The sequence below is a fragment of the Pogoniulus pusillus genome, chromosome 4 (genome assembly GCF_015220805.1).
Source record: "Pogoniulus pusillus isolate bPogPus1 chromosome 4, bPogPus1.pri, whole genome shotgun sequence".
NCBI lineage: Eukaryota > Metazoa > Chordata > Aves > Piciformes > Lybiidae > Pogoniulus > Pogoniulus pusillus.
Genome location: NC_087267.1, coordinates 36,107,193 through 36,128,054, shown reverse-complemented (window position 1 = coordinate 36,128,054; position 20,862 = coordinate 36,107,193). Strand labels below are relative to the sequence as shown.

General features: G+C 38.8%; 1 protein-coding gene across 5 annotated transcripts in view; it reads left to right on the top strand.

Moving 5' to 3' along the window:
• The first annotated feature begins 548 nt into the window (after positions 1 to 548).
• The window catches only part of CACNA2D1 (calcium voltage-gated channel auxiliary subunit alpha2delta 1), a 407,133-nt gene continuing 386,819 nt past the window's right edge, over positions 549 to 20,862 (top strand). For 4 of the 5 annotated variants that reach the window (XM_064142569.1, XM_064142567.1, XM_064142573.1 and 1 more), the window contains exon 1: positions 702 to 1,298. In XM_064142569.1, coding sequence (XP_063998639.1) covers positions 1,204 to 1,298 — 95 coding nt within the window. In that variant the 5' untranslated portion in view covers positions 702 to 1,203. Of the gene's footprint in view, positions 625 to 701; positions 1,299 to 20,862 lie in introns of those variants that run through there. The other variant, XM_064142568.1, reaches the window with a different exon arrangement.

Genomic DNA, 20,862 nt, shown 5'->3' with positions numbered 1-20,862 from the left:
AACAAAAATAACAGTCCACAGATTGAAAATGAAAACTGTCACTGAACTTTTAACTGCTCTGGTAGATAGGCTAAGAAATATTTTCCTGGACTACTTCCTCCATTTGTCTGGAGAAGGAATAGTTGCCAGAGAGACTGGTGCAAGTGAACATCGGTGAAATGAAACGCGGGAGAAGGAACCTGTCCTCTGAATTCTCAAAGAAATCGATTATTAATGGCTAGGTTCGAACTAAGGTTGGGGCGGGGATGCAGCTTCAGGACTCTCAGCCGTGCTCCCAGGGGCCAGCTTCTCAGAAGTGATTCGCGGACCCGCCGGGGACGGGACCCTGCGAAGGGCAGGGGCAGCCGCGCTACTCCGCCGGGCAGCCCTCCGCGCTGAGGTGCGCTTCTACGGCCAGCAGCGGAAAAGGCGACCTATATGTGCACGCACGTAAATACGTGTATAAATGCAGCCCAGACTGGTGGCACACGGTCTGAGAGCGGCTGCGGCTTAGAGGAGGAGAGGAGGACTTGAAACACGGCCCGAAGGGGTTTCAGAAATAGCGGCGGGGGCTGGGCGGGAGGTGCGGCACGCAGCCCCACGCCGGGCGGCCCGGCCCGGCCCGGGGAGTTCCGCGGCTGCCTTGTAAGGAGCGCGGCCGCTACAGGGCCCGGCGCCCACCCCCGCTCCCCGCCCTGACTTTCCTTCGCTGCCGGCAGAGAAGGCAGCAGCCGGCAGCGATCTTGCCGTCTCCAACTCTCTCGCTTTCTTTTCTCCCTTCAGGAGTCCCCACCCCGCCTGCCTCTCTCCTCCTCCTCCTTTTTCTGCTCTGCAATCAGATGAATAAATCAGGGAAGGACACACACACAGAGACTGAGAGGAGATCTGTTACAAAAGTAGCCCTGATGGCGGCGGATCAGATGAAGCTGGAGCTGCTGCTGGAGTAACAGAGAGTAGACTCTATTCCTCTCTCTATTTCTCCTCTTCCCCCTCTCCACCCACAGATCTCCATCGTTTCTCCTCCTCCTTCCCACCCTCGGCTGTTCTCCCTCTTCTCTGCACATCTCTGGGCTGCGCCTCTTGAGAGGGGGCGGGTTGGGGGAGCGGAGGAGGCTTTAAAAAACAAGAGCCCCCCCCCAACACCACCATACACACAGTAATTGAATTTATTATTATTGCCGTCTCGCCGACTTGGGGAAGGGGGATCGATCGTCGATCAGGAAGATGGCTGCTGGCTGGCTGCTAGTCTTTAGCCTGACACTTTTCCAGTCCCTGGTGATGAACCACTCGTCCGAGGGTCCTTTCCCTTCTGCCACCACGTAAGTGCCCGCTGGGTCCGGGGGTCGTGGGCGGTGGGCAGGACCGGGGCACGGCCGCACCTCTATGCCGGGGAGAGCGTGGTGGCGGCCAAAATACAAAGGGAAATAAAGTAAGTCCGGGCGGAAAGTGGCGGTGAGGTAAAATCGCAGAATTTCGGCTGCTTTCGCTTGGGAAAGAGTGACGGTAGCAGAGGCTTCCCGCGGGGCGGTGACCGGTAGGAGGGGAGCGTGCCCCGGTCACAGCAGCAGAGGTACTTTTGAGGTAAAGGTTTTTTTTGCCTCAGAGCCCCGCTCCAGAGCAGATCTGAGCTCTAAATATACCCCTGGCACTTCAGCCGTGCTGAGAGGAAAGTTTCGAGTTACACAGAGCCCGCCCCCTCCTCCTACAGAGGTTATTTCAGCCTGGCTGGAGTTTTAACGCTATTTAAAACAAAAAAATAGAACTTCTGCAATTTTATGACAATTCAAGCAAAACGCAGATTTCCTTGCTTTTCTGCGACAGGTGTGTGGAACAGGCAGGCGAGCACTGGTTTGAGTTTGGAGCCTATGCTTCAGCTCACTCCTACCTGGCTGTGTTCCAGGGCACACCATGAATATTTTGACAGTTGCAGGGTTTGTTTTCTGCCCGTGGTTTTCGGTGGGGTGCTGTGTGTGCGCACGCGTTGTGCCACCCCAGAGGGCTTGAAGCATGCTTAAAGCAACACAACTAGAGAACTGTTTTCCTCAGCGTTGGCCTTGCAATTCGTTACTTCTCAAAAAGCACCTTCAGGAGAGCTGGGAGATGCTCTCGGTGCATTATGTTTTGCGTGGTCGTAAGATAGAAATCTTTAAAACACTGCGTACTTGTTAGTATGAAAGCATTGCCAAGAGCAGTGCAGAGATCACATAATGAAAGCATGCAATAAAATAAAGGGAACAAAATAACCTCAAACATCATACAAGAGATTCGACTACAGATTAAATAAACAAAAACAACCAAACAAAAACCCCTCAAACACAAAACCCTACCAAACCTCGGAATAAAACGCTACGGGTCAATGACGGTGTTTTCTTTCTATTTTCTTTCTCTTCCTCATCTTATTGCTTTCACTTTTATTTTTTTTTTCTCTTTCAAACACTTACTTTAGTCCCTGAATCTGGGTTAAAGCTTCCACTATGTAACTTTTAAGTGGATGACTCACTTTAATTCATTTTACATAAGAAAAACAGTGCTAATGGTAGTCTCCCCCATTGTTTAAGGCTAGGTAGAATTTATTGCTTTGTTCACCCTATGCAAAAGAATGAGTTTACAGCAATTACCAGCAATGCATTTTCTCCAATTAGTACTGCTGGTAGGTTGGTATAATTGGATTGAGTTCCGAGTATCGGTTCCATTGTAAAAGACTCGAAAGGATGCTCGCACTGTTAAATGTAAGAAAGCAAAGAAAGCAATACAAAGATAAATGTAAAGTAGCCACTTATTATCTTCTAAATGGGATAAAGACTTCTATTGCAAGGAAAATTATCTTTTTAAAATATTCTCTGGTTGCAGCTTATAAAAATGTGCCATATGGAAGTAGGAGTGACAAAATGCAAAGCAAGGGTTTTTAAAGTCAGTTCTTTTCTTGTTTTTGAGCTGCCATATTAACTGTTTCTAATTGAGTTGATAAGATTATCATACACAAGTATTGGAAGTTTATCTTCTACGCAGATTTTTCCAGAGAAATGTGGAACGTAGTAAAACTAAAAGAGCACTGTATAAGAAAATTGTATCTTTTCAAATAGAAGCCTAGATCATCTTTTTAGTGCAGCATTAGGAGATATTTCCTTAAAACTGTTTTGCTAATTCTCTTCAGAATTTACCTTTACTGCCAGTCATGGTAATAGAAATTGACAGCAGTAAAACATATTATATAATTATAATTTCAGTTATAGCTTTATTTATAACTATACATATAATTTAGTAATTGTTAATCAACATCATTTCCATGTTCTACACAGTCTGATTGCTTGTTGTTTTTTTTTTAAAATCACTGTTATTTGACTGAAATATTACAGAAACAATAAACACCTGTCCATCTTTTATGGTAATGTTTCCCCTTTGAAATTAAACCGAAGTGAAAATAAGACTCAGTTCATTTAGAAGACAGCAGAACAGGTTGATACAGGGAGAGCTGCTTTGGAAAAAAAAAAAGTAACGATGTAACAGGTGAAAGAGAAAACATTTCTTAAATTCTTTTAAAAGACTTGACAGTGGTCTTTTGTTTCTTACTACAGCCTACAAATGGGGAAGAACAAAGAGAAGTAATGTGAATGCCCTTAATGAGAAAGATTTTGAGATCTTGAGGTTATTAAAAATAGGGGAAAAAAACACAGAAGAGAAGAATAAAGGAAGGAAAGGATGTTAGTAATTAAAGAGCCTAAGATTTGCTGATACTACGTTTTCAGCTGCCTGCCTTCTCCCTGTTGTTTTCAGTCTTTTTCTTTGTGTTAAAAAGTTGGTCTGAAGTATTACTCAGCTGTTCCATGAAAAATGTGCGTACTCAAGGCTCTATATTTCATTATTTCATTGACAATTCATGACTGTACATTTTCCCTTCATTTACCTGTGTATTCTGCATCAGTAAATATTTTTACATGTGCTTTTACTAAAATATTCAGAAGTCCTTATCACCAGTACAGTAATTGTACAAGCATGAAACATTTTTAGCAAAAAATACTGAAGGTTTAAGCAACACCTCTTTGATAGAATCTCAATCATTTGACTAATTCTACTTCTTTGGCAAGGCAAGACATCTCTGAAACATTTGCCAAGCAATGTATAGAGAAGTTCAAGTGAAAGATTGTGCTGTTTGAAATGGAAGATTTATTTTTCTTTGAAAATCTGAATGGGTGGTACAGTCACATTTGTTGTTGCGTTGGACTATTTCACTGCAAATAGGGAAGACTTCTTTTTAATGAACTATTTAAGTGCAGCCTTAATTATTTCTTGAGTTTTAGCTAATAAGGCTTAGCTACTGATTGATACATATTAGATTTCATTAAAATTATAGTTCTCATTGTATAGTCTATTAAGGATCTGTTTTGTGTTGGCCAGGTTTAGCATGCACTTACTTTTAACACAGCAACTCCAAATATTTCAATTATACATGTAGCACAGCAGGTATTCTGCACATATGTGACAATATTGTTGTATATTATACTCCTATCACTGTAACCATGATATTACTATCACATATGCAAAACACTTCTTTAATTGTAGCCATATATATTTATTTATCATCTACATCTATACAGCTATAAGGGAAAAGTGCTATTACATAAATACGACTTGTACTTTTCCTGATAAAGGTGCCATAGAACTCTCTGTTCTTCTATTTATACTGCATGAAAACAGCTCTGAGCTTTAAAATGTGTTGTAATTCTTAAGTATATTTTTGATACTATATGTCTTAACAGTGTTGATATTTTTATGAGAGTAAAGTATGGTATAAAGATATACCTACTGCTTTCTGAAGATAAACTTGCTTATACATATTATTTTTTTAATCAAAAAAATACCTATCTAAATGTTGATAAACATACAGAGGAAGCCTTTCAATGTCAATGGCACTGCTTCTATAATTGTGTCATTTTGTATATAGCTTAATGTCTGGGTTTATTGTGTTTACTCTAATTTTCCTCCCCCACACATTTTCCCTCCATTATCTCATAATTTTTTTCCTCCTCAGTCACCTGTTCTGTATTGAGAGATTAAATTTTATGTTATGTGCAAGGCAGATTTGATACTTAAATAAATACATCTGAGTGTAAAAACAATACACAGGTGATAAAAATAAAACATTTATGAACATACATGCATACTGACAGGAGATATTTTAAAAATAAGTTGTGTATTCCTAAGTTTTTATTTGCATGACTCATCCTTACTGTTTTGGTGTCATTAGGACAACTCAGGGAAGTCTGTGTGAGTCATGAATTAAGGCTTGCACAACTGGGACATTCGTATTTTTGGTTCCTGCACATGGATCTAACAAGTGTAGATCTTATGGAAAATGTTTCTAGGCTTGGTAGACAGCATTGCTTGCTATATAAAAACAGTGGACGAATGCATATATAAGATATATATGATGTGTTCTTTTCATCTGTTTCTACTATTAGACTGAGGGATTTTGACACCTCTCACATATATAATCTCATTTTTGCCATAAGATCTGTGATAGAAGACTGCCAATTTTATTGCTGATGTCAATTAGAACAGGCGACTGCTTCAATGGATTGTTTAATATCAGTCTCCACAGCCGAAAATTGTGTTTTCCAACTCACTTTAAAATCTTCATTATTAGCAAAAATAAATCTGCTGAAGTGCATCTTTTTATCAGTGAATTTGAAAGAAAGCTAAAATATGTAATCTACTTAAGATCAGGGAAGTGCAGTATCACCTCTCAGTGCTTTCTCAGCTCAGCATGCTGAGCATTACTCAAGATATATAAACCTGCAGATATTTTTAAAAGTCTCTCTCCATCCTTACAAATAAGTGTGAAAGAGCTTGTTGATTAGTGTTGATTTCTTCTTATGATTGTCCCTGTATATGTGGCTCTGATAAATGCAAATTATTTGGATGCACAAGGCATTTTTTATCTTCTAAATGTTTTATGATGTAAATTGTGAATAGGTATTTTAAATTGTGTTTTGTTTCTGTCTTGGATGTTTTTACTGAGACCTCAAAACTAACAAATTCCATAGATTTACATTTTATTAAGTATGAAAACACCCAAATAGATACTCATCCTCAGAGACAAAATTTCATTGAAATAAATCAGCATTGTAGAGATTCTTGCCATCTTTCATTTTGCACTGATGCTATTTTCAGAACTGCATTGCTCATACCCTGCAAAATTATTTTATCCAAGAATTCATCTGCTAGAAAGAGAGCTGGAGCTTGGCAGCCCATTAGTCTGAAATGTATTCATTGTTAAATAGAAGGCCTGTTGTACAGATCTTAAAAATATTTGTCTAGCAGAGCATTTTAAATTGATGGAAGCATGGTCAAATCATTATTACTTTAATCTTTTGTTAACAAAGAAATGGGCCAGACTATAGTTGCCTACCGATTAACTGTGATCTGATGCACTTGTACCTTTATTCTTTCTTCCCTTCTGCAAGAATCCTTACCTAAGGTAGTATTATCTTGTAGACCTATGTTTGACTTAAACCTCAGTGAGACAGGGGTTGCAGTTTAGGAGCATTTCAGTAGCTTAAGAGGAAAAGGATTCATCCTCTATGCCACTGACCACAACAGAAGCAGAATTGGGCCCCAGACTGCTTTGTGCTTCTTCACAGCAGTACATGAGCTCTTGATCCCTGTGTGCTTGGAATGCATGTTGTGTTTAGAGTGGTTATAAAGATGATATTATGGATCGCAAAAAAAAAGTTGTTTTCTAGTGCCTTGTTAAGATACCTACTTTAATAAAAGAAAATATTTACCAGAACACAACACTGGAATAAAATCGCTGGATCATAACTATAAAGCCAGATACCACACTTTATATCTTTTACAAATGCTGAATCAAGTTTTTTGATAGAAGGAATAGCAGCTCAGTGTCCCTTGTGTTCTGGTAAAACATATCTAGCACCTTGATAATTCATACAACACAAGAAATACAGAAGAAGAACTGCATTTCTGGCCATAGCCCTGTGCAGCACCTGTGCATTGCGTCTTAGATTTCTCTTAGCCTATGACTGAATCAGCTTTTTATTCCACCTACAGCTGCTGCAAGACAGCATCAATGAATATTTAAGTGATTGAGATTATAGCTCTAATTTATTTCTTCTGTATCTATTAAATAGCTTGATCCCACTCAACTTCTGTAATATATTGGGCAATGCTCTGCTCTGTAGGATCAGACCAAGAGTCTGATCGTGTTGTAGTTTGTTATAGCAGATTGGACATTGCTGCTAAGCAGTGTTGTGATTCTTCTTTCTTTCTGATTTCCAATAGTAAAAGAGAACTGAAATAAGTATTGCTTGTGGAATATGATTTTTCATGTCAAGCAATGCCATGTAGTGCACACAACAGTGATGCAGGAGTGCCTCACATTTAGGGTGCAAATCTGTAACACTGATGGTGATATCTCTCTCAACTGCATTTATACTTCGGTGTTCTTTGTGGGATTGGATCTTATTAATTGAGGGCCAAAGTATGGTGCTTATGCCATGAAATTAAAAAGTCCCTTTGCCAGTCTCAGGGTAAAAAATGATCAACAGTGTAATGGTGAAGATTTTCAAAACATGCTACAGCACTTTTTAATAGCTGAAAATTAATGGTGTGTGCCTACAGTTATTCAGCCCAAGAGGGATTTGTCTTTTCCTTCTTCAGTGCTTTCCAAACTATTTTTTGACCTACTCTCCTTCTGAGCGAACTCTCTGTTTCACACCTCTCTTCCTCCCAGACTCAAGGTTTCAGAGTGAATCGTAAAATATACTCCTTCTTTCACAGGCATACTATGACATAAGCATGGCTCACAATTTGGTATTGTTACATTAATGATGTTAGGGAAAAGACTGAGGATTTTTGCCCATGTCCTTCCTTACACCACCTTTCTCTGTGTGCCAACAGCAAACTGATCATAAAGAGCTGAGTTTCTCTTCCTTGTGTAATTTTGGCTAATTGTTTGCAAAGACTCTAACAAGTTTATGAAAAAGATTGACATTATTTTGCATCAACAAATCAGCAAGCTTTTCCAGTTAATTACAGTAATTCAAAATCAGACTTTTTTTTTTCTTCTTTTTTTTTTTAACATGTTTTTTTCTTCTGAGGCAGGGCTGAAATACCCATAGACTGTGAATGTGAAGTTAGAATATTGCTTACCATTGTAAAAAGTGGTTCACTTTTTCACCCACTTTGAAAATTACATCCTCACTCCCTCTCTTTTGAGAGTTGGTCAGGACAAGAACTATGATCTGACTTTGTAACAGATTTTCTACATAGGGGTTTAAACATTCCTCATTTAAAAAATATCCTCCTTTTCTCCAGAACCATGAGTGTTCAGCTAGGAATGCAGAAAGAAGAAGGTAATTTTATGTCTCTTATGAATCATATGGGCTAAGAATAATTTTTTTGCACAGTAATCATTGTCTTTTACATGGAAGTCTGTACTGGATCAGAGGTCCTTTTTTCAGCCTTCATGCATATGAAGTTCCAGTTGAAGTCTACGAGCAAAAACTCTCAAATTTATCTGTTATAATAAATTCTGATTCATTTTTTTACCTGATTTGTGAAGTAAATAAGAACATAAAGGATTTGCTGAGTCCATAGTTTAGATTTTGTCGTAGTCAAATGATAAGTTATGGTAATTTTTATTTAAAGGAGAACAGCCAGATGTGGTTCATCCAAACAATTTTATAATTCAGGTGCTTCTATTTCATCTCTGCTGCCTCTCTACTGTTTTGGTTTTGCTTGTTTTGTTTCTGCTGTTGTGTTTTGGTTTTTTTTTGGGGGGGGGGGGCATTGATTTTTTTTTTTAATTTTGTTTGCCTTGAACTAAACATTCTTTCAAGTAGGCATAAAAATTAAAACTATGAAAGTTCTCTGGGTCAGGGTGGCAGGACTAGGGCCTAAATCAAGAGATGTCATTTTTCTCAGTGGTTACTTCTAATATAGTGCTGCATTTTTCTTTCTGCACTAGAGCAGTCTGAAACAAACCAGTACAAGGAAAATTTTCTTCCTTTCAGGACTGTGTAGAAATTTGCAACACCTTGCTTATGCTGACTCTTGATTAGAAATTCAAATATTTTCCATAGGAGGAAACTGAGTCATGGGGGCTGTTCTGCCAAAGATTATTGAGTGAAACGTTTTGCAGTCTTAGCTATGAGAATTGTGTTTATTGATACCACAGGAAGGAGGAAAGCAACGACAAAGAGATTACTAGAAGTCTAGCAAAACTAGGATCTTTATTACTCCTTCTCCAGCTCTTCCAGGTGAATACTTTACTCACACATGCACAGATCAAATATCCCATTAGATTTGTCAAATTGTTGAGGGATGAGTTCACCAGTCCATTATAAAGTATATTTTATTTTATCATTTTCTGGTGTAGATTAATCATAGAATCATAGAATCAACCAGGTTGGAAGAGACCTCCAACATCATCCAGTTCAGCCTATCACCTCTATCCAGTCAACTAGACCATGGCACTAAGTGCCTCATCCAGTCTTTTCCTGAACACCTCCAGGGATGGTAACTCCACCACCTCCCTGGGCAGCCCATTCCAATGGAAAATCACTCTCTCTGGCAAGAACTTCCTCCTAACATCCAACCCGTACTTCCTCTAGCACTGTCCCCTTGTTCTGTTGCTGGTTGTCTGGGAGAAGAGACCAATGCCCACCTGGCTACAACCTCCTTTCAGATAGTTGTAGACAGCAATGAGATCACCCCTGAGCCTCCTCTTTGTTGTTGTTATTTTGTTGTTGTTTTCTGTAAATGACCAACTTTTAGCAGAGTGAATTAGAATAAAATATAAAACAGAGTTTACTATTTTTCAGTAAGCATTTAGAATGAGTCCTGCAGATGTTACTGAATATCCCTACTTACTGTTAACCATGTCTGTCAGACTTTTTTTTTGTCATACACAGGTTAAAGTGAAGAGACATACATGTAGGAATGTGGGATGAGAGAAGGTGGAAATCTAGTGAAGCAAGGAGCTTTTTTACACCATCCCCTTCTTTGGAAAGTTATTCTTTGTTAGGATGGTTAGCTTCTCCTCTCTCAAATCAATTCAGTGGCATGAATTTAGTAAAGCAAAAAATATTTCTGTGATGTACATACTGGATTGTGTGTATCTTGGCTGAGCTCTTTAGCATTATATGTCTTATTTTATCTGTCTTGCATTACTTCTTAAGTTTTGCACCTTAGTTTTGTACACTGATTTCTCTCACAGAAGTAGGAAACTGCAGTATCTTACCATTTAGTCAGGCAAGGGTTGATTGTCAAGATTAATTTGTTAGCTAATGCTTCTAAAGCCCTCTGTAGTTGAAAAGTGTTGTTAAGCTGTTAAGCCCTGTTTATTAAGATGTGTGCTTGCCATATTCCTACCTTATCTCAGGAACTTGCATGACCAAACCTTTTCTGGATGGGTAATATCTCTGTTTATCCTGGTTCTCAAAGGTTATTTTTATAATAGAGTCTTTGTAGAAAAGATACCATTATCACTGCTTCTTTTGGTAACTTGAGATCTGGGGAGTTAGAAGAAGTTAATCCCCATGATCTGTACTTCTTGGATGTACACAGATTGTAAAACATAAGCTTAACGGCATTTTTAGAAGCTACCAGGAGTCAGCAAAAATTTGCAGACAGTATCATGAAAAGAAGCCAGCATATCTGACTCATGCCAATGCTGCTTGCGAGCTGCACTCCTTTGCCACATTGCACATCGTTGTTCACGCTGCTGAAGTCACTTGGAGCTGGAGATGCCTGGTTTGTGTGAAATCTGTCATGTGAAATTTCTACTTTTCATTAAAATAGGGGCAATAGGTGGGTACAATATTAGCCAGCTGCTCATGACATTTGAGTTCATGAACCTGATCTAGTACTCACTTCTTTTGCAGCACTGGCTACTTGTTTTTATTCCTTTTGTTGCTGTTTCTAAAATGGAAATGATCCCACTGTTATCTTGCTTGACTAAATGTTCCATATTGCAAAGTCTCCTGCTTCCAGTATCCAGAATGCTGGATACTTCCCATATGCTTTCTGTATCCAGTTCTGGAGCCCCCATTACAAGAAGGACGTGGATGTGCTGGAGCATGTCCAGAGAAGGGCCACAAGGATCATCAGAGGACTGGAGCACCTCTGCTATGAGGACAGACTGAAAGAGTTGGGGCTGTTCAGTTTGGAGAAGAAGAGGCTCCCAGGTGATCTTATTGTTGCCTTCCAGCATCAGAAGGGGGCCTACAAAAAAGCTGGGGAAGGACTTTTTAGGATATCAGGAAGTGACAGGACTAGGGAGAATGGAGCAAAGCTGGAGGTGGCTAGGCTCCGGCTGGACGTGAAGAGGAAGTTCTTCACTATGAGAGTGCTGAGAGCCTGGAAAGAGTTGCCCAGGGAGGTGGTTGAGGCCCCTTGCCTGGAGGTGTTTAAGGCCAGGCTGGATGAGGCTCTGGCCAGCCTGCTCTAGGGTAGGGTGTCCCTGCCCATGTCAGGGGGATTGGAACTGGATGATCCTTGTGGTCCCTTCCAACCCTGACTGATTCTGTGATTCTGCAAGAAATATGATTGTAAAGGTACATAATTAGTGATAGTCAGGTGGTCCAACATCAACTTATTTCTGTTTATGGTCTAGTAACATCCCTAAGATGATCATTAGCATTCACTAATTACCAGATAATCACCAAGGCTGTTAAGATTTCAAGCAGGAGTAACATAGATTTCATTGCAATTGTTTTGGCTTGCCATAATCAGTAACAACAGCAGCATATTTCTTACCAATTTTATTGTTGTTGTCACTGTTTCTTCCTTTAGCATCTTTTTGGATTAGACTTTTATCTGTTGTGAATATATATTAGTAGATATATAAACTGGGAACAGATCACTAGTGTCTGCAGGATCATGCCTGAAGGAGAGTTCACTCTACCATACACATGGAGAGAAGCTTTGTGGTAAATGAAAGCATAATCTGATCACTACAGTCACTTCTGACTGATTAGAAATACATGAAGGATTAATTGGTTTGTTGCATGACAAAGGGTATGTCTTGGGATGTGCTTTAAATGCCTTTAGAAATGATTAGGTATCCAATTCCATCCTTCTTTGCACCAGTGTAATCTTGGCAAAATGAGTATCGGTCCTCTATCATTTAAATCCTATGCTCAAGGATGAATTCACATAAAATAATTTCTGATTAAACACAAGCAGGTTTCATTGCAACCAACAGAGTGAGTTATCAGTGTCAAGGCCTGATTGCAAAAATTATAGGAAATAAAATATAACACATGATTTTATTTAGCCTGTGCAAAGAGGAATAGGAAGATATAACAAAGAAACTATGCATGATATCAGATGTGGTCATTTGCCTCCCTTTTAAATGATAAGGTCTGACACCACTTCATTGTCTGTGCCCCACCAAGCAATTGTCCACATAAAGAGGAACTTCTTAATGTGCTAGAGGGCATTGAAAAATGTTCCTCCAGATTAGAAATAAGCACAGTTTTATATATGTGTGATGTGATAAGGAAGAATCATAGAATCAACTAGGGTGGAAGAGATCTCCAAGATCATCCAGTCCAACTTAGCACCCAGCCCTTGTCAAGCAATTAGACCATGGCACTAAGTGCTTCATCCAGTCTTTTCTTGAACACCTCAAGGGTGTTCATGACCTCCCTGGGCAGCCCATTCCAATGGCAGATCACTCTCTCTGTGAAGAGCTTCCTCCTAACACCCAGCCTATACTCCCCCCAGCACAACTTGAGACTGTGTCCCTTTGTTCTGTTGCTGCTTTCCTGGGAGAAGAGACCAACCCCCACCTGGCTGCAAATACTCTCCTTTTCAAAACCTTGCAACATCTATTAATGGTTAGGAGAACTGTAGCTGGAAGTGGCTTCCCAAATTTGCTTTGTTGTGTTTATTCTTAAGCAATTAATTCTAGAGTTTAATACTGCAATTTGTAATGGTAGGAATCATGGAAGTAATTTATTTTATCCCTTTATTATGCACAGCCAAATAATTTGTTCACCTTCTGGTGTGAAATCTTGGTTGTTCAAGAGATTACATTTAAAATCTGCAAAAAATTGACTTTTTTTTTTCTTCCTAGTGAAACTGAGTTTGCTATGAAAGGGGACATTTATGGGGAGATGAGGTGAAGTTGTGATGTGACTGCCACTTTGCTTGGCCAGTATTTTTACTCATCTAGTATACAAATATTTCTATCATATCTTCCAGTCTGCAAAACTAGGATTGAAAGTACTCATTGTTTCCTTGTATGGACAGTGAGAGATACAATTAACAAATGACCATAAGGAATATTTTATTGACAGTGATTTTTTTCCTTTCATAACTCCATTTATTTATAAGATAAAATACCTTTACTGCCTTCAAGGTAGTTTTGCACACAAAGTACTCCATTACTCTTTTAGATATCCATGCTTCCACAAACACTTTTGGTATGCAGTAGTGATGATTTCAGCTTTGCAAGCACAGATTAGACATCAGTGACTTAAATATTTTGTTCCAAGTGTCTAATTACCTGTGGTTATATTTATTTTTAGTGAGTAGCATTCTGTTATACAGTTGTCCTGTTACTCTCTGGGGGAATAATCTGTTTATAGAATAAAGTGCTGATCAGTCTTTAAAAAAATCTGTTCCAAGTAATTTAACCTACTAACCTAGCTGAACACTTGAAAACTAAGGACTGTAAGATGCTGAAATTGCCTTTTGGCCTTAAATTGTTTTCCTTATGCATATTCATTAGGATCCCATCTTCAGTTGTGAAATTAATAACTGTTTTTTCTCCTGGAAACACATTTCTTTGAGGATATGAAATATATACACAAAGGCAGAATTATGTTTATATCTGCTTATTAAAATGCAGATGAATTCTTATTTTGGTTGTTTAAGTTTACAGCTTTTGTGTTTTTTACTTAAAAGTTCTTTTCTGCAGTTAATTATTCAAGATGCAACTCCACTGTAAGACTAACATGGCAGGTGGATTTTGTAGACACCTTTGGTAAAGCTGCAAATGGCATACCTTGTCTCTAGCAATCAAAACCTGGGGGTGGCCCTAGATATGAGTCCAGGCTGGGGGGTGATGCAATTGAGAGCAGTTCTGAAGAAAAGGACCTGGAGGTGCTGGTGCATGAGAACCTGACATGAGGCAAGTATGCCCTTGCAGCCTGGAGGGCCAGTGGCACCCTGGGCTGCATCAAAAGCAGTGTGGCCAGCAGATGGAGAGAGGTGATTTTGGCACTGTATTCTTCTCTGGTGAGACCTCACCTGGAGTATTTCACCCAGTTCTGGAGCCCTCAACACAGGAAAGGCATGGACCTAATAGAGTGGGTCCAGAGGAGTGATCAGGAGACTGGAACACCTCTACTATGAGGACAGGCTGAGGGCACTGGGGTATTGCAGCATCTGGGGGATCTAATAGTAGCCTTCCACTACCTGAAAAAGACTTATGCAAAGGCTGCAGAGGGACTGTTTACAAAGGCCTGCAGTGATAGGATAAGGCACAATGGTTTAAAATTAGAAGAGAGGAGATTTAAACGGGATGTTAGGAACAAGTTCTTTACCGTGAGGGTGGTGAAACATTGGAACAGGTTGCCCAGGGAGGTGTTTGAGCCCAGATGTCTGGAAATATTCAAGATGAAGCTCAATAAGGCTCTGAGCTGCCTGATTTAGTGGAGGATGTCACTAGATGACCTTAGGAGGTTCCTCTCAACTCTAACTATTCTATGATTCTGGTTCATTACCTACAATGAAACATCTTTGTATCTGCAAAGTAATAAAACAAACATCTTTTTTTTTCTTTTTAACTTGCAGCATTCTGTGTTTTAGTTCAAAGTCCTTAAATAAATATATGGTAGGAAAACACAGTCTATGTAAGGCACAGAGTTTTGTTTGTTGCTGTGGAACGGAGTTTCTAATTCAACAGTAATTTAGATAGATTGCAGTTTGTGGTTTGTCACTGTGTGATTTGACAGCGACACACACACTCCACACGACATTTCTTTCACCTGGGAAAATTGGATAATGAACTAATGGAGGTTTTCTTGGCTACTAATGCTATTTTCCAAATAGAGCAATTACACAGTCTTTTTTACTACTCAATGTCTATCTAAACAAAATCAATGCAAAAAATAAGGGCTATTTGCAGTGAGGTATTGTTATATTATATTGTTTGTGCAATTTTCCAGGAGTCTGAAATGAAACTGAAATGATACAGTAAAAAAATTCTCAGAAGCTCTAAACCTAGCATTTTGATGGCCACCTGGTTTTTCTCTCAAGTGAAATAATTCACCATTTTTTGTCTGCCTTCATACAAACTTAACCCCTTATCATTGCTGCATTCACTTTTTTTTTAGAAGAAAAACTCTTTCTATGCATCTCAAAACTAGAGAAGGTTTCAGAGTTGTAAATTAGTGCTGGATTAAGGTTTCCAAGCTATTTATTTATAAAAAGGCCCAGCAGTTCTAGGCTTTGTTTTTCTGTTCTTATCCAGTTGCCTCATTTATCTGTGAATTCTTCAAAAGGGCATAGAAAATTGTTTGGACAATGCTTCTAAAATGTAATATGCTCTGTGATAGTTGATTTTTGCTATTACCTGTTGGAACAAAATAGGAGTCTGAATATAAACTGTTGTTAGAATTATGGTAAAGATTAATTCAGTCTATCAGCTGCTCTGCAGACTTTAACCTACAAATTAAGGTAGAGAAAATTTGGATTAAATATACACAGTGCCTTGGTAATACAATTAGGTAACTTGTGGATTCATTCTCTAAAAGTTTTTATGGTGCTTCCAAACTGTTAGGCTTCTAAATTTGTAATGAAGAGAAATCTGAAAGTATAAACCTACTCCTGTATTACCTGGGAGCTGGACAGTACTTTTCCCATTGCTTAACTATTTTCCAACAACTGTTATATTATTAACTGAGGAGGGAAAAAAGTCCTACCAGCAATCTTTTGATTTTTTAAGTTCACATAGAAATATTGAATGGTGTTATGATTCTTGATAAAACGTTTCTGCTGTAGACTTTGACTTCCAGATTTTTGGATCAAGTACTACATTAGATATTTTATCTGAAGGAATTATCACTAAGTGACTCTGGTACAACATATCCCTGGAAGCATTCAAGGTCAAGTTGGACAGGTCTCTCAGCAACTTGGTCTAGTAGAGAATGACCCTGCTCATTGCAGGGACTTTGGACCAGATGACCTGACTCAGCGACTGAGCATTCCTCCATACAGACCTGAAATGGCAGCAGTGCCTCTGTTCTTACTAGCACAGTACTTGGAAGCTCCAATGAAGAAATAAATCAAATATTATTATGGATTCTGTGTGACAGAAGCTTATGAGAGAGAGACCCTTAGACAGAAAGTTTGGCATGGAAACAACATCCCTAGTAATGATTAGCAGTATAGTTTATGTCTCCTGGGGGTTTTCTCTGATAATACTTGCAACAAAATAATGGCAGGGCTAATACTATGTTTACTAGTATGCATGCACCTCTAATATGAATCAGGACAGTCACATTACTTTCTGTAGTTTTTTCTCCTATGTGTTCATTACTGTTATCAACAAAGGACTGACATACCTGCAATGCTGGCAAGATGTTCCATGGTTAGATGGTTTAGTACTCAGCAGAGCGGTCTAACCTCTGCTATAGGTGACACCATTAGCCATACATTGGACAGAATAGTACTTTTCCCAATACTTAGTACAAGGCTTGTAGTCTGTTGAAAATGTATGTTGTCACCTTTTAGGACTTAATAAAACTTTGCAGATGTGTGTTGTCATTACTATCTTGCAGACTTTTTTTCATGATGGAGTTGCCGTCCCTGGTGGTGTTCAAGAATCATATAAATGTGGCACTTTAGGATATAGTTTAGTGAGCACAGTAGTTGGATTACTGTTGGACTCGGTGATCTTAAAGCTCTTTTCCAGACATAATGGTTCTATGATTCTGTGTGTTCCTAGCCAATCCAGTTTTGCTGCAAGTAGTAAACCAATTACTGTTAGTACTGGGCACTGCTAGTTATAGGTGCCGGATGCATTAATAGTTTACAACACATCTAATACGGTCCCGTTCTGTCTTCAGACAGAAGAGCCTGTTGATGAGACTCAAATGTCTCATATCTCAGCTTCAGTGAATTTTTAACTGTTCAGGCTGGAATCTTTAGTGTGAGTACACTGGGGTTGCACTGGTTTTGATTTGAGTGGTGTGGGACAAATGTTTTAACTGTTGAGAGATGCTTCATTTCTATGTGCTGGCATACTAAGCAGCAACGTTACACTTTCCCATTATGATAGGTGATAATAATTAACAGGATATTCTGTAACTACAAAATTGCAAATTATTTAATATTTATTAATCTACATGATATCCAAAGGAAAAAAATAACTAAGCTTTTAAAATACATAACCTATACCTCAAGCTTAAATTTATAAAATCCTTTTATGAGCTGCTACGTGACCTTAGGCATATTGCATGGTTATGTATGTTAGCTAGTTGATCTTCACTGTCCATGTCATTACCATTTTGCACCCATCCAGGCATAACAATTTGCTTTGGATCTGATTTCCAGCAAGTGTTGAATCATGTAATCCTCTCTTTCATAAACTATGGGGGGGAATGCATGGGTGTAGAGTGCAAAATTTGTGTTGATGCCAGTAAATCCATAATTTTGCCCTATACAGGATGAAGTTACTTCTGCTGTTTTAAGGTACATGCATTTAGTGCATGGTAGTGTTGATCACACACAAATTTCATCCACATGGCTTTAGTTCTGTATTGAGCAGAATGCAAATTCATCATCTGCAGTTTGTTGATGTCATTGATGACATCATTGTTCTTACCTTTGTATAATTAGATGTCTACAGAAACATTAGTTATGTACACTCCACTGATGTAATGAGTGTAACTGCCTACTAGTGCTTAGAATTAGAAGGCAGGCAAATAATTAGATTCACTTCTGAGAAAGTTCAGCTGCTGTCTGTGCTGTGTGTCCAAACTGAAACATCTAGATTTATGAGCATGTAACATCTTTCATGATGATTTAGAATCTTCTCTCACCCAAATACGCAGATCATTAAATTTTACCAAATAAATATCCATTTCATCTGCTGTCGATTGTGGAAAGAAGGAAAGAAGGCTTTTTTTTTTGTTGTTTGTTTGCTTTATGAAAAGGTAGTAGCTACACAAACTTAAATTAATCTGGGCCAGTAAAAAATACCATTTATTGAACACTGATTAATACTTAAAGGCCATTTGGCTTTCCTGAAAAAGAAAAAAAAAAGGCAGGGAATCTGCTGGTGAATCAGATATTATTTGAAGGGTTACTTGACTTATTATTATATGAGTCAGGGAAGGTAGAATGAAATTCAGTTTCTTTGTTTAGGAATGACAATGTAACATTGATAAAGGGGTGTATGTACAAATTCAAATAGCACGTTTTTTCCTATTTCACCAGCAGTGTTGTCTATTTATCTCTAACCTGTATAAACTCAAATATTTCTGCTTACCAGCTAATCAAAATTTCTAAAGGAGTGATGTGCATAAGGTGGAAGGAAGGCATCATCCTTGTGTTGAAAGCAAGCTCCTGTTACAGCTGGGTGCCCTTCCATTTGAAATGTGGTACTCCTCTGTTATTCTCTTTAAATTAAAAAGGTAGATTTGAAGCTTTTGCAGCAGTATTTTTTCATTAATGGGTTGCACAGTGTTACTTAAAGCAATCTAGATGATTTTCCTTTTATTATCTTCGTGTATGCATCTACAAATCATGGCTATAGAAAGAAGTGCTGTCTGATTAGCAAACTGAGAGCAGCCTGGATTCAGATAGGTGTCAATCAAAGCTAGAAAGTTCATTTCCAGTGACATTGTTAACCGTGGGGATGAGTATTCACTGGAGTTCACTTTGTAATGAAAGCATTGCCACAAAGACCTCGTGCTTTCAGCTATGGAGTGACAGAGAAAGGGATCCACCTGAGGAGCACAGGCTTGACACAGTTGGACTGCATCCAGCTTTGAGTATTGCTGTGGCCTCCTGTGGGAAGCTGGAGTCACTGATAACTAATGAGGTCCATACCTTATGCGAAGCGCTCAATGACAGCATGTCACAGAGCAGCTGGGTAATATAAATAATAAGATTTTGCCCTGCTTTCTTTATTGCTCTTTGTTGCTTTTATTTTTAGCTCCCTGTTACAAGAGATGGGTCTCTGGATTGCTTGCTCTGGTGCACACACTTTCTTTTTCACTGCCTGTCTCTCTCTGTCTCTTGACAGGTGTAAGGAGGATCCTAAATATAGAAGCCACCCGTCAGTTGGCTTCAACAATCAGCAAGCATTGATTTAGCATTTCTCTTAACCAGCTAGGCTCCAGAAGGGTGTTTCTTTTAAATGTTTATAGATTGATTCAATTACAAGCTTTCTTTAAAATTATTAACAAACCTAGAGCATGAAAGGTACTACAAGCATGCATGTCTCAGAAAGTGGTAGATGTCAGGAATGGCTCTTGTGATGGAAAACAGAAAAATGCTTTTTAAAGATCTCCCAGACTTCAGCAGTTTAGTTAGTGGTGCTATATCTCATTAGGCAAAACACTGACACTAGGTATAAGGACAATCTCCAGTTTTTAGGTGAAGGAGCACACTTTCTGACGTAAATAACTGTACCCTTTCCTATGAGTTTTCCTCAGGAGAAGAGCCTTAACTGTGAGTGTGCCGAGGAGCTGGGATTGAGGCATGGGAAGCTTAGTGTAAACACGTGAAGGAATTTTTTCACTGTGAGGGTGACAACACTGGAACAGGCTGCCCAGGAGGGTTGTGGAGTCTCACTCTCTGGAGATACTCAAATCCCACCTGGTTGTGTTCCTATGTGCTCTGGTATAGGTGATCCTGCTCTGGCAGGGGGGTTGGACTGGGTGAGCTTTCTTCCAGCCCCTGACATTCTGTGATTCTATGACTTTGCTACACACAGAAATTAGGCACTTGGTGAGAAATGCAGTTGTCTTGGCACTGAATGTTTATAGTCCCCAATAAAAATACACTTAATCCAGAGCAATATTTTTTATGATGTATATTTATTTATGTTTTTTGTTGAGGTCAGTACAGTACAAGTGCTTAAAATTAGTTGGCCAAATATGGCAACTGCAAACAGTTCTTACGAGGTTGTAGGGGATGGGTTTGGTTGTTTGTTTTGGTATGGTGGGTTTTTTTTGGTTGGTTGGGGATTTTGGAGCAGCTGTGGGGTGGGTTTGTTTTTTTCTTTATTTTTTTCCTTCCTAAAAAAATAACAACAACAACAAAAACCCCACAACAACAAAACCAACAAAATAAATACAAAAAAAAACCCCCACCAAGCACTTTTTTGTTTGTGATTTGCTTTGGTTTTTGTGTTTTATGATTGTCATGCATTTCTAGGATAATAAACAATGTGTTAAAAAGTGGAATACAAGTGGAGCCCATGCCTTTATGCAGCTCAGAAAGTCAGGACTACATTTTTTCATGATAGTTGTAATGGTTACATGTGGTCTCTCTGGTTGTGAAAAATTCTGTAGCAAAATATAACATGGGTTTGTTATGCTTATATAAGGTTCTATTTTTGGTAACCTCTTCTTATACTCAGCCATGAGAAACAACCTGTTCTTATATATATATATATATATATATATATATATATATTTACTGTTTTATAAATTGGGATAATTTATTGCAAGCTTCTACCATGTTTGGGATGTCTGCTTTGGTGGTTGATGGAGAGTAATTATAACCCCCAGAAAGAAGTAAGAGGCCTCCTACATGAAATAGCAGGACTTGTCCTGAGTAAAGGAGAAGTGATTTAAGGCAGAATATGTTTCCAAGAAAAAAATGCTTTCTCAAATT